A 14455-nucleotide genomic window follows, 5' to 3' on the forward strand; every position below is an offset into this window, starting at 1 on the left:
GGATTCCATTTAGCATTGATCACCCAGTCTGCTACTTCTCTAAGAAGTTCTCAGCCGCGCAACGTAATTACAGTACAATATGAAGCCCTAGCAATGCTCTGGTCCCTCCAGCATTTTGAGGCATACGTTGGCTCCACTCCGCAACCAGTGGTAGTTTTTACAGACCACAACCCTCTTGTTTTTTTATCTCGGATGTACAACAGTAATCAACGTCTCATGCGTTGGGCCCTTATGACCCAGAACTTTAATGTAGAGATCCGTCATAAAAAAGGGCGTGATAACATTGTGGCTGATGTCCTTTCACATGTACCTTAGGATGACACCCAGATGGCTGTCATCTTAAGGGAGAGGGTGTTACATGTCACTCTGCATTTATTGTTCTGTGTGTGCTCTGTGTGCTCATTCTATGTCGTCTGCTTCTAGATCTCCCTGATCACTGGTATATACATAGTAATGTCTTTGACATATAATTTACACCAAGGTATACTAATACTGCCTATCAGCACCTTTTAGTGTAGCTTTATATATGTACCTATGAGGTACCTATAATGGTTTTATGATTCAAACCATTGACAGTGTGTTCTAACATTCTTATCCTACATGTACCTCCCTCCTGTGCTCTTTCCAAGTGTATTTCTTCCTCAACTTTTTCTGTTCTCCTCTGCCACTTCGCTTCTGACCTAGATTGTTGTGGGAGAATGTGAGTCACTCTTGGGTGATCAGGGGTCAGCTCAGCCATCAGGGCTTTAATGAGGTGTAGAAACCCTGATGGGCTTGACTGAAGCACACTACACTGACCTGACAACAGCTTGTTCCCCTACGGTGCTGTGAGCTACACTTACTTTCATCTACTTCCATTGCTCATTTCCTTATTTCCTTTCATTTATTTAATGATGGATTCACCTCCTTCTGTTTGCTTTTATGTAAATTTCTTTTTCATGCAAAATGAAAGGGTCACAGTACTTTATTGCATGCTTTATGGTGATTTTTAGATGCAGAAATGTTGCCTCTGGTCAGCTTTTTGAGAAATGTGTATTGATTAACGAGCTTTGAAATCTCCCACAGGTATACTCTGATTATATATGGCCACTGAACCCTTAAAATCTAAGTTAATGAACCTTTAAGTATCGATAAAGCCTTATCTGAGCTTACTAAATGGGAATAATGCATAATGCATAATGCATAATGCGTAATTAGGCCTAAAGAAACAGAGAGCAAATCTCCCCCTGTGTCCTTGCACTGGAGGTGTTTACGTTCCATAGTTTCATTACACAACACAAATGCAATGAGTATACTTTACAGAAATTTGCATACGTCTCTCTTTAACAGGTACAACTTTATTCCAAGGATCCAGAGGGCTCTGGGCAGAACATGGAAAACATCAGGTATCAAGCAATCACAATGAAGGGGGGGAGCATTCCATTCTTATAAAATATAGAGCTTTAATTTATTAGTCAGCAACAACAATGGAAAGGGAAGAGAGAGTAATTTACACAAGTCATTACAATAACATCACCTCTGTGCATTTAGTGTTTTTTCTTTTTTTCCCATAAAGTCTGATGATGCAAAAATACAAAACAAACAAAAACACTCAAAAACTACAGACACATATTTCAAAATACCAACAAATTGTACAACCTTTCTTTGCATTTCTTTGCCTGCATAAGCTGTAGACAGACAGATATATCAAAATGGAGGAGCAGATACAGAAACCTCTGTATTCATTCTATACGCTTTATCCCAGAGGCATTCAAATCTGCTTTAATACGTGCTGGACAAGGCGTTTTGAAAGCCACAAACTTATCTAAATTATATGAAAATGAAATGTTTCAGGTATTTCATTTTTATTCATATATTCTTTAATGACAACGCTGTTAATTTTATTTCCTGGCAAATTGCTGTTGTAAAGTTTGTAATAGCTTGGTGTTTTAAAAGGTGAGAATAAAAATACAAATCAATAAAAGTGTCACTCACCTTTAATAACAGCCCTGTCATCAAAACCAAACTGCCTTTGTCTACAAAATAAAAATGCCCTTGTAATATTAGTGAGATAATTTCACTTAATACCCTATATTTATGTCAATAAAAAGGCCTATCATGCTGTATAAAGGGGAAGTTTTAAATGAAGAAACTTTAAAGCATTTGTCTTGCACATTTTCCTGTACTGAGAATGTCCCTCAGAGACCATACTGTACACCCCTGGAGAGGACAAACAAAAAAACAACAAAAAAGAACATACAAAATAACAAAAAGAAAATAAACGACCACACAGTATCTTATCAGAATTACAGTACAAATACAGGTTCATGCACACAATGAAAGCCAGCTTCCCAATATTTTGGTTAGTGTCACAACATTGTTACAATGCTCTGATGTGTAGGGGCAATATTTTTTTTCCACATATGAACGTCAAAAGGAAGAAAGAACAGAAGATTCCTCGTGTGCCCAGAGCTAACAACTGCTGCCTGATTTGGACACCTTTTCACCTTAAATAGAATTAGTTTTCTTACAGAAATCAACTACAACTTGCAGAGTGTGCTTGTTGGATTTGGCCCCAGCCAATGTCCCTTGAAAGTAAAAGAATAATGCCCTTTGTACAGAACCATGACCCTTTATTGCACCTCAACCTCAGTTTCAACGATGTTTTATTTGAAAAGAATCAAACTGTTAATAAAATAATCTGATGCTTGCCTCTTTTCTTTATGTCAATTCTTAAAAAACTTGATTTCTCTGATCGCTTTTTAAACTTGAGTTCAAAAGGCCAGAGAACTATCAGTTACTCAGTGTAGAGTACACTTGAGATATGCCTCATTTTACTGTCATGCCCTCAATCAAGGACATGGAAGAAAAATAAAATGCAAGCACCAGTTTTCTATTAAAAGGCCCAATTACTCCAGTCAAAACATATTTAAACAGTCATCATTATGTCTGGGTTCCCATGGAGAAGAGATAATCCCCTCTCTGTAAATGGGACCATGTGTCAATGGTCCCCTCGCAATATAGAGTCTCTGTCATGCAGCCACATGGAGGTTACATCACAGGCATTCCTGGTGTCCAGAAATAAGAGTCCTGGCATCGAGTCAAAGTAAGGAAGAAACAACAGAGATCCCATCACCTCTCATCAACAACTCATTTTCCTGTAATAGAGAGCTTCTCGCAGCTCGCTCCCATCAGCTTACATGCCTGATAACACATTCCAAACAGTCGCAAATGTCACATGATGATGACGATGAGTTTTGTAATGACAGTAACAGCAACAATAAAATTAACAACATCAATAATAACAATAATATTTGCCCCAAAGGTACCTATACACAAAGAGCATGTTTTTTTCTATAAGTACAAAGAAATCCACAGAATGAGACTATATACAACCTACAATAAATACTGTGTATCATATATCTTACTGTTTAAGAGGAAGTGTGTGGCCTTTTGTTTGTAAGCCTCTTTTTTCTCAGTTTGCTTTTTTTGGGTTTGTGGATTTTTTCACGTTGCTACTCTGAATGAGTCTCTCCCAGTTTTCACAGGGTGGGGGGGAGGGTGGTTGAGGGTGTTTCAGACACAAAGCTGGGATCCTCATGTCTCTACCTCTTCCTGCTCCTCTTCCTCTTCCCCCTCCCCGTGATGCCGGCGGTTGCGGGGCTTCTTCTGCTCCTTGAGCTCCTTCAGGTCTTTGGCCTTGAGGGCGCCCATCAGCGGGTCTCCAAACTGCCAGTAGTCCTGGCAGTACTGATTGATGAGGCTCATCTCTGGCTGGCTCAGGATGGTCAGCAGGTCCTTGTACTGGCCTGAGCTGGGGGTCCACTGGGTGCTGGAGGAGTGGAGAGAAGACGGCAGACCCCCTGCACCCTCCACCAGCACATTGTTGACAGCCCGGCTTGACAGCACTAGCAACTGCAGCTTGACCAGCGTGTGCTTGAAGTTCTTCTCTGTGGCTGTGCACTGGTACATGCCAGAGTCAGACGGCTGCAGAGAGCGCAGGAGAAGACCCTGCTCTGTCTTCAAAATCCGACCATCAGAACGCATCTGTGGAGACAGAGTGACAAACAGCTCATGTGATGTGACAACCTTTTGCATCAAGGACTAAACTAGGAAACTATATTAAGTATGTGTCTAAGTATCACGTATGTATTAGTATTTCTGAGGTAAGCAAAAAACATCTGTACATCAGTCAACATGTAAAGTAGAGGGGCAAAACATATCTGATGCAGCTTGAGTCTCTTTAAATCAGAATAACATATTTCCTTTGTTGATATCCCTACTCTTTTTATATGTACAGTTGATTATTATGAAAGAATATATATATATTAATATATTCAAATATTATCAAACGGTTAAACAAAATGTATCTGTAATAATGTATCTGTCTTTGTTAATCCACACCCAGAATCTGATTAGGTGATGCCAGATTTTCAGCTCAGAATCGGAGGCAGCAGCAAAGTCGGCTGTGCCCTGGGGAGAGACCATCCAACAGAATAGTCTATAAAAGCAAAGCAGCAACACTACATAGCTTCACAATAAAACTTTAACTAGAGCCTCAGGGTTGTATATCATAGCAGAAGGCTTTTTCACAGCTCTGCTTTATGTGTCCTTCCCCTGGGCCCGAGGACAGTCGGAGGTCTGAGTGAGAAATCAGGCAATCAGAGCCTGAATCACTGAGGTCATTTTCAATAGTGTCAGACTGAATATAACTCTTCCTTTTTTTAATGACAGCAAAATAAGAAAATGAACTAAAATAGTGTTGTTGTGGACGGGCCCACAGCCCCATCTGAATGTGTCCAAAAAAGGAAAAGTATCATGTTCATCTGTGGAAATGCTCGTCTTATACCGAACTATGTCAGTAAAGTTAAGGTCGGTTCAATACTTCAGGATATTTAAAGTGTGTTTTATATTGGAAACATTTGATAGGTCTAAATTGAGCAAAATAACCACAACAACAATATCCTGATATGACCCAATTATGAGAAATACACAATGAGGCTGCTCACCTCTTTCCTGCGGTCACTGTTATCTCTCTGCAGATGCCATTTGATGACAGCGTGCGGAGAGCGCGCCTGACACTCCAGGAAGGTACTGCTTCCCTCCACCCCATACTGCACCATCTCCAGAGTGTTCTTATTGGCTGCAGGGCAGAGAGAGAGAGGGATTTCCATGGCAACCAAAACACTCATTACCATGAACCCCTTAAGACCAAAATCTCAGTTGTGGTAAATCAAAGTCCTTTTGGTGATATGGCTTTCACTGATTATCATAAAGCTGCCAGAAGACACTAATAACTGCACAACAATGAAAACGGTGAGCCGTTTCGAGCAGTGATAATGGGAAGTGTCATTATTTTCTACCTTCTGAGGTCATTAATTAACAAATCACAGCAATAGAAGAAGATAAGGTTGAGGAGAAGGAATCTTACCATTAGAGTTGAAGCCTCTGCACTGGCGGATGGGGTTCCCGTACTTGACGTCCTGCCGCCGGCTCCGTCTAAACGGGTCAGACCAGTATTGCCGAATAAGGAGAGAAAAAAAGCATAAAGCAACTGCAAGCCATTCAAAGCCATTCAACAATACATAAAGCCATTAAAGTACCAGATTTACATTATCCTTACGCCTAACCACCCAATTATGTTATCACACTGCATCACAGAGATGTGAGTACACATCAGTTATTGTTAATCTTATAATACCGCAAGTGTATGATTTATTAGTGGATTGTTAACAACAGTTCACCCAAAGATCAGGATGAATTTACAATCAAAACAGATTGCAATGCCTTAAAAAGAGCCATTCAGCCATCCAGGCAGCATCGGTTAACACACCCGTTGAGATATATTCTGTTAGTTATAAAGTTAGTGTAGCTCATGCCAACACTGCAGCTGGTGCTCACCTCTTCTGCGAGGCGGAGTAACGAGAGCACGACTTGCCGTCCCAGGCACAGTAAGGGTCTCTGGCCAGACAGCAGTCGGCACAGGCCTCCCCGTACACGTCACACCGGTGAAGAGCCAGCTGGGTCAGCCCCAACCCAGATGACACATATAGCTGTTGCTGTTGAAAGAGAGGAGGATGGGAAATAGTATTACATTCCATACTGGCCAAGAATTTGATCAAATTCATATAAAGAGCAGAGAATACACCCTCAAGTCTTTTAGGACAGCCGCACTGAGCAAAGTCAAATATATGGAGGAAACAAACAGCTATTATTGACATTTTCAAAAGTCAATTTTATGTCACTCGCCTTTCATTTAACTTTGAACAATCAAGCCTTAATTTTCTTTCAGAATTTGTGATCCCTTTAGAATGTAATATTCAGTGGCTTTAAGATTCAATCATTTGCTGCCATACAAAGACTTCACAATCCCAGATGGATGTACTGAGATAAGTGTAAAGTCTGGTCCTGCACTGTGCTGAAACAGCAGCAGGCTCTGGATCATCTGGAAGAATATTCGGCTCATCTCTTTCAGGTCACCATCATAATTTTATGATCAGCAGTTAGAAATGTGTCACTCTGGCAGTCTATGCGTAATACAACCTCTCTGTCTGTGAGATGATGTCACAATGGGAAGAGAAGGCCAAGGATTTCAATCACACTGAAAGACAACACTAGGCTTTTAGTGTCTTTTCCATATTTCTCTCCCCATTGTCTCCCTCAGACTGATTCTATCAGTTATGAAGGGAAGCAGCAGAAAGCACAGCTGTTTAATGTAGCCTGTGACCTTTAAAATTGCATTAATTTCCTTGGAAGATCGTTTCTATCCATTGTATTTGAACATAAAAAAAACATGCTTACTCTTTTGGATGAGATCTTCATTGTTGTAATTGGAGTAGGGACCTTGATAGAGAAGATAATGTAATGTGAGTACAATGTTTAATCTTTATAGCAGATTCACAGAGAGAAAGAACACATATGGGAGTGCAAGGACGGTAAGATAAATGTGTAATAGAGAAAAAAAGTCAAGTAAAAGCTCACCTTGAAAACCTCTACCTCCTCCAGGACCAGCTCCTCAGTCTGCAGGTCATCTCTGGGCAGGACGATGACTTTCTGAACTGTTCCCTTGTCTGTAGACCACAACACACACCTGTCAGCTACATACCTGCAACCTCACACCCCTCTGCCTGTCAACAGCCTCTTGAATTCCCATTTTATTCTCTCAGTAAGCTTCCACGAGGGATAATCCTCGCATCAACAGGCTCCACTGTACTCTCCCCCTCTGTTTCTCTTTAGTTTAACCTTAACACAATGAAATGAAGCTCTGTTCCACTTGGTGTACTCCCTGCTGCCACCGTGACAAATCTCTTCTGTCATCCGCAGCTCCTTCCTTGCCTTCTCTATTAGTCTGGATTCTACAAGGCCTTCCTTGGCATGTTTGATTTCAGTAAAGCTTTAGGCATTCTTGTTAGCAGGACACCTGAGATTTATTATGACTTCTGCTTTGAGCCTCGAATGTCGGGCCTGAATGGCTTTCTCTGACAGCAGCTGAAAGGAAAAACATTCCTCCACAGTGGCCTCCATCACACACAAACCTATTAGTCTTGTCCATATATTGCACAGATGAACGAGGAAGCCAGTTAGGAGGCGTCATATACTGTACAACTTGTGAGGGCTGCACACTGTGTGGTGGCAGCTGCTGTCATACTGAGGCCTTATTAAAGGTTGAAGGCATGAAAACAAACAGATAATCTCTCTTGTACCAGTGGGCAGGATTAAGGTGATGGATACTCTAACTGTACCCCCCGCCTTTCTTCTTCTTACCCCCTGTGTCTTTCCTCTCTCCTGCTGTTGATCCACCCCTGCCCTGCAGGTACAAATCTCCTGTTGTTTACTTCATGTGAATAGAGTGAGGTACAAACCCTTTGATTGGTTAAACTTCCACTCAAGCACAAAAGGCAAGAATGCTTTTCTCTTCATGATAAATGATTGCAGGGGAGACAAGCCCTCCACTTACACGGGATTTATTTTCACGGGGGGATTTTTGTCTCCATTTCTCAACTTCCCACTGACTCTGTCATTCACCATTCTGAATCTGGTGAAGGGTCATTGGTTCACACTGATACATACTTCCAGGATTCCTACCCTGTAAAGCTGTAATGACTTTAAAAGCAGACAAACACTGCTGCTAATTTCTATTATATTTAATTACAATTGAAGTTTACAAAACACTCACCAGTTCCTAAGAAGAGCACTTCATAGTTTCCATCTGCAGCCGTAACCTGGTCCACAGTGATGGTGGTAAACTCATAGTCCACATTGGTCCGAACCACCAGGGGGCGCTTGTGTACCGGGTACACAGCATTGTACATGGCAGGGTGATTCCTCATAAAGTTAATCACTTCATCCGGATAGTCCTTAGTGGACTTCATGTTGGGGGTGAACGTACCTCCAGGGCACTGAAAGAGAAACAGAAGCATTAACGTTATGAGCGCTGGTTAAGCAAGGGAAGAAAATTAACTTGATCACATAAAGAAAGCATCTTTCAGAGCCTGAGACGCAGTATTAATTCTGATGAATGCATCTTGTTAAGAAGGTTTCTATTTGAGGTTGCTGTTATGTTAGCTCCCTGTTGGATTCATGTGTGAGGTCTGTGTGGACAGGAAACTCACTGTGCCTGGTCGGGGGTAGGGGATCTTCCCAGTGTAGGCAACCCACTGGTAATTGGGACCCTCCTTGTGGGCAAAGGGTCCATTGAAGACCATGCGGATGTCGGCCATGGAGTACACACAAACTGCCGAGCCTTTGAAGACAGAGCTGTAAAAAGAAATTGAATGGAGAGAAAGAAAGAAAGGTCAGGAAAATTTGTGACCCATAAATATATAAAATGACTCCAACAGTTCCTCGTCAAACAAAGCATATTACAGGTGTTGTTGCATATGCAGTATCTGTTATCGCACACTGACCCAGAAACGGAGAAGACTCCATAAATCACAGGATTTTTTGTGTCCTGTGTCGGCTGTATGTAAACATCTCCTGTAAGAGAAAAGAGAGAAATCGCGTCAGTGCAAACTCAACGGGTAAAGGAACCATCACGCTCCGCAGCACAAGCACTCTCCTTTACTAATATTTACACAGCTTTCAGTCAATGCAAAACTCTTAGCCAGGAGACCTTTAGGCTACACCTCACTGGAACAAGTGATGCACTAAAAAAAGAGTGGAACCTTCATCTTTGCTCAAAACACATGGAACCCACTTCTGGATGCTTTAATCCAAAAGCCAGCAGGTCAGTCCTCACACTTGGTAAAGAACCAGGGCAATTAACAACAGATCGGAGAAATCAAACTGTCTGGTTTTGTACAGCCAGACTGAAACAATGTGATTGCTGAACCACCTGAGACGGCTCCTGAGGAGACAGAAAATTCAAACACAATGTGGAGGGATTTTCCCGATTCGTTTCTGTGCTTTCAGGGTCAGGAAATATCTCTACTCTCCCAAAGGAGAACTGCATCATATGGTATTAAGCCAATTCTAGAGGTCTCTAAATCACGGACGGTAACATACTCTGTCCAACAGGGCACTGACATTGGACACAGCCTGATTTAGATGGTCCTTTTGTTGATACTAAGGAAAGGTCCACAGCAACAAATAAAGACAAGCTAAACATGTGATGGGTGATAAGTCTCTCTCTCCTGTTTGGTACCTGACCTAAATACTAGTCCCAGGGGGCACGTTCATTGCCAACAATAGGACAAGGGCTTTGCATGAAATGGAGAATGTGCTCCCAACCTAGTTGAGCAGGGAAATGGCAGAGGTGTAACGACGTGATTGGTGAGAGGGAGTCAACCAGCGAGAGACAAAGTGGTAGTGCTCAAAATGCGACTATTAGAGCTCCAAAAATGTGGAAACAGAAGGAGAACCAGCATGAGAAATTAGCTGTCAGGGTACCATGCAGATAGAATGATACATGGAGGGGATTAGTATCGTCTTTGAATTTGAACTGCTTGTTTCTGGTCCTGTCTACATTAGTGAGTCTGCAGAGTCAAGCCATCCTCTAGGGACCATCTACAACCTTGAGCTCATTCTGGGAGAGAAGTAAAAAGCTGAGAGCAGGAAAATTGTCCATATTTATAAGTAGATAAGAAATTCACATCTACACACACTCATACACACACATAGCCATTTTCCACAGCTGCCACAGCCGGAGCAGTGGAACTGTCATGGGTTAGCATGGACGCAGCGCGACGGGCTGTCATGGGTGTCGCACAACAGATGATCCTTGTCATGACATACATCTGCTGTACTGCAGAAATCGATGATTTGCACGCAAGAACATGCAAGTGTGCGTATGCAGACAAGCTACATCTGAGGCCAAGATAGGGCTATCATGGCACTAAATACAGATATAGCCTTCAGGAAACACAGGGAAAAAGCTATGTGATTAGCAAGTAAAGCTACACTGACAAGGCAGTGATGACTTCGCTCCAGGGGGTTTTGCGTTAATAACAGTGAGGAAAGGATCCAAATTTCACAACCATTCTTACTTTGTTTGGAAGGTAATGAAATCTCTGCAGCCATATAAGCCATTTCCTCAACAGAACAGCCTTTTCTCTTAATCTGCTGACCTTTCCTCTCAGTGTCTCCCCTTCATTTTCCTTTGCGTCTTTTTCTTGCCTCAGCCTATTCATCTGTCTATCTACATGTTTTTAAGTGTTCCAAAGCTAAAGTGCAGGGACTTTTTTTCTATTTTTGTATGTTATTGAGTGAAAAAAGCACCTTAACACTGTGTTTTAAATCATTGTGGGTAATTTAGGTACATTTGTAAGGTTGAGCCAATAACTGCTACATATTCCAACTGTAAAAACTCCCCAGGTCTCAGGCGTGCTTTGCCATAATGCCTTTCTGCAAAAGACAAGCACGCCAGGAGCACAGCTGGTCCGGACATTTCAACAAACTTCCCAGTAATGACTTGTAGAGTTGTTTTATTAAAACTCTTAAAGAAAGGTGGAAAGTTTAGGGATCTTCTCACTCAAGCATTGCTAAATGATCTTTCTGAACTCTCTCTCTGAACTTGTCCTGGCTCGAAAAGATCTTCCACTGTGCAGTGTGATGCATCTACAGTGCCTCTTACTACATGCCACGAGTAGCCTAGAGTGTCCTTAAGGAAGTAATTTGACATTTTGGGAATTATGCTTATTAAGTTTCTTGCTAAGAGATTGATGAGATGAATGATACCACTCCCATATCTCTTCAGTAAACATATAGCTGCAGTTAGCAGCCAATTAGCTTAGCAAAAAAACTGGCACAAGCAGAAAATACTAAGTCTAAAGCCCTTACTCCTTTAAACATCATTACAAGTTTAGTATCCAGGATATGTTTTGGCTGGTTACAGTGACTTCCTGGAGTTTAGACGGGCTTCCATGCAGGCAAACTTTAACAATTTAGCTTTTTTACAGATTAAACAAAAAACATTTACATTGTGTTGATTATTGATCTTCAGACATGCTGGTATGTTGATCGTGTTCCTTTTGGACAGGCTGTTTTCCCTGTCTTCAACATTGATGTTAAAATGAGCTAGCCTAGCTGTCTCCTGGTCTTAGCTTCATATTGAATGTGCAGTCACGAAAGTGGTATCATCATCAACCTCCTTATCTAACTCTCAAGAAATCAAACAAGCATATTGCTTTAAATGTCCCACTATCCTTTTAATGAGCTGCATTCAATGAGCAATAGTAAAAGACCAGTATGCCCTTCTAAAATCTTACTTAAATCAAACTCTCCAGCACCAGAGCTTAAGAAACATTCAAGACAGTCAATGTGAAGCCAATACCATGAAATTCAATCGTATCCAATTTACTATCCCCTCTAGGAGTCCTTGGCAGGTCTGGCTGCTCTGCAAACTGATATATGCAGTCTTCCTTTTCTATGGGAATGTCTATCCTGTCATGTGTCCTTGTTCATTCATTGGTCTGTTTTAGAACACATTCAAGCCTTACACAAGCAATTACCTTAAAAAATCATCAGCTCCAAAAGCTGCAACTCTCCAACTCTCGCAGAGTCACTCTGCAAAGCATGCCAGAGTCAACACAGACCGGACCAATACAGACAGTAGCCTATACTGCAAAGACAAAGTGAGCCTGTTGCCACTGCTGCTGCTTTAAAATCATTAAGATGAAGTGGCTGCACACATGAAAAGGCTGCAGAGTTTTTCAAGTGTGTCACTTTTTTCAGTTGTTCTAAGAAGGACCATCTTGCTCATCTCAGCTGTAAGAATACTGTATATTGGTGCTTCTAGAACTACAGGCAATTTGAGACACAAGCAAAAATTGTGTCATAAAATGAGAGAATAAAGTATCATCAGATTCAACAAGAATGCCACCTTTCATTCATGAGAGTAGTTTGAGTTTAACAGTGACCTCGTGCATTAATCTGCTATTACTCTTTGGCTCTACATTAAACCAGAGAGACCACAAGAGAGGCTAACAGTCTCACAATCTCAGACATTCTTGCCTGGTGATCTGATCTACCCGTCATCAGGCCTTCTCCTCACACACACACACACACACAAAAACAGACACTTTGTTTAAGACATCTTGAGAGAAAATGACAACTACAGTTGTGGGATTATGTGTGCCATTTCCATTATAGTATGCTGCATGGGCCATACTGTGGGAGTGGGCTGCCATATGGCCCGAGGATTGGGCTCTGGTGTGTGCTTACACAAGTACACTATTGGCAGGTGCTGCAGTAGAAACAGACCCTGCAGTGGGTTGTTCTCTACTTAATATTTCAGATGTGATCATAAATGACAGAACCTGAAAAAGAATAGGTCTGATATAAATCAAGTCACGTCATTTTTGTCTTTTTCTTCGCCATTCGATACTCACTGTCAAAATGATCAAAAAAACAGTGGCGATTTACTTTCTCTCGAAAATGTATAACAAAAGTTCAAGGCCATTAAGACAGATTTCACAGATATGTTCGAGTAATTCTAATCAATTTAGACTGAAGTGGTATTTATGTGTTAAAACAAATGTAACCATTCCTTGTCGCAGATTGATTTGATAAAGTTTTAATATCTGAGGTATACGTTTAAACTGACATTAGCTGTTCTCTACAACTGGTTGTTTTCAGAAACCATCAAATAGATTTCTGCTCATCAGGTGAAAAAACAATATTTGTTTAGAGCTGAAATTAGGTCTTGATTAGTTTATTAGTTCACCAACAGAAAATTAATCAGAAACTACTTTGATAATCATATTAAATATTAAAATAATTTGATGACTTTCTTTGTTATATTTGATATTAAACTAAATATATCTGGGTTTTGACAGTTCATAACAATCAACTTGAAGATGTCATTTTGGGCTTTCTTTAAATGATTCTTGACCAAATGATTACTCAATTTATATCTTAAATAAACTTCAGATTAATTAACAAAAATAATCATAAATTGCAGCCCTATATGTGTGGGATGTAACCTGGCAAAGAGCAGTGAAACACCACCTACAGAAAAAGGGAAAATACATCACTGGTCTCACAGCATGTTTGATTGACAGGGATGTCTATACAACCCCCACCCCCCACCTACACGAAGTAACCTACAGATTACCACTCCAACTGTAAATAGGGAAAGGACCCACGGCATAATCACAAGGTCTTTGTACTTACGGAGCTCATCAAAGTGTGTCTCCATGCCGTCAGCGCCGGGCACCGAGCAGATGAGCCTGGCCTTCAGGAAGGTGCTCCACTTGTTCACCAGACAGCAGTGGCCTCCATCATCGTTCTGCATTCGAGAGGGTGGAGACGCAGAACAGTTTCTCCATCAATCACCTAAACTCACATCTTTCCCTGTCTTCCTACTGAAAACAAACCCAGGTGGAGCCTCCCACACACACTATACAGTACATGTTGGTTTGCATAGCCAGGAAGCTAAAAGCAGGGGGGTGAGATTGTAAACACTGGCTCCTCCTATTGAGACTCCTCCATCTGTGGTGGAGCAAGGCCAGAATCTACCCCAGTAAGAAGGAGCAGAAACCAGTATGTGCTTCAGAGTCCTTCTTCATAACTAGCATCTTTGATGGAAAAGCATCTATATTTTAATATTAAATATTAAATAACTGTAACATGCTCACAGTCTTTATGAACATTTGATGTTCCCATTTCAGGAGCTGAAATGTTTGCATCATTTTCGGTGTAATTACAGTAACCGGCTGAGTTTATTTTTGTTGGTGTGCAGGGTGCAGAGAATGTCAACAGGAGTGTCCAGATGTGTGCCGAAGTAAGAATGACAGGACCGGATCTCTGGAGGCCGCGGCAGAGCCCACTGAGAGGGGGATGAGTGTTTGTGTGCCGGGTCACCGCCTGACCCCCTCAAATAAATACAATGGCCAACAGCTGAGGCGACGAGCACACGTACAGCACATTTTCTCACTCATACCCGGGCTTTTGCACCGACTGTAATGCTCGCACATGCACGCAAAACCCATAAGGAAACACCTACATTCACACTAGCAGCGTATAAACACTATAAGAT

The 14455-nt window shown here is 41.4% G+C and overlaps 1 protein-coding gene across 1 annotated transcript in view; it reads right to left on the minus strand.

The window, feature by feature from the left end:
- Positions 1-1329: 1329 nt before the first annotated feature.
- LOC138605409 (semaphorin-3F-like) overlaps positions 1330-14455 on the minus strand; it is a 51290-nt gene continuing 38164 nt past the window's right edge. Inside the window, exons 8-17 of the mRNA XM_069677650.1 lie at positions 13591-13705; positions 8886-8955; positions 8592-8736; positions 8156-8378; positions 6961-7049; positions 6781-6822; positions 5881-6038; positions 5411-5478; positions 4989-5122; positions 1330-4026 (exon numbers count right to left, since the gene is read on the minus strand). Of these exons, the coding sequence (XP_069533751.1) occupies positions 3577-4026; positions 4989-5122; positions 5411-5478; positions 5881-6038; positions 6781-6822; positions 6961-7049; positions 8156-8378; positions 8592-8736; positions 8886-8955; positions 13591-13705 (1494 nt within the window). The 3' untranslated portion in view covers positions 1330-3576. The remainder of the gene's footprint in view (positions 4027-4988; positions 5123-5410; positions 5479-5880; positions 6039-6780; positions 6823-6960; positions 7050-8155; positions 8379-8591; positions 8737-8885; positions 8956-13590; positions 13706-14455) is intronic.

This window comes from Semicossyphus pulcher, unplaced genomic scaffold (genome assembly GCF_022749685.1).
Source record: "Semicossyphus pulcher isolate SPU_LCO1_2020_fin unplaced genomic scaffold, fSemPul1.0.p SCAF_3, whole genome shotgun sequence".
Lineage (NCBI taxonomy): Eukaryota > Metazoa > Chordata > Actinopteri > Labriformes > Labridae > Semicossyphus > Semicossyphus pulcher.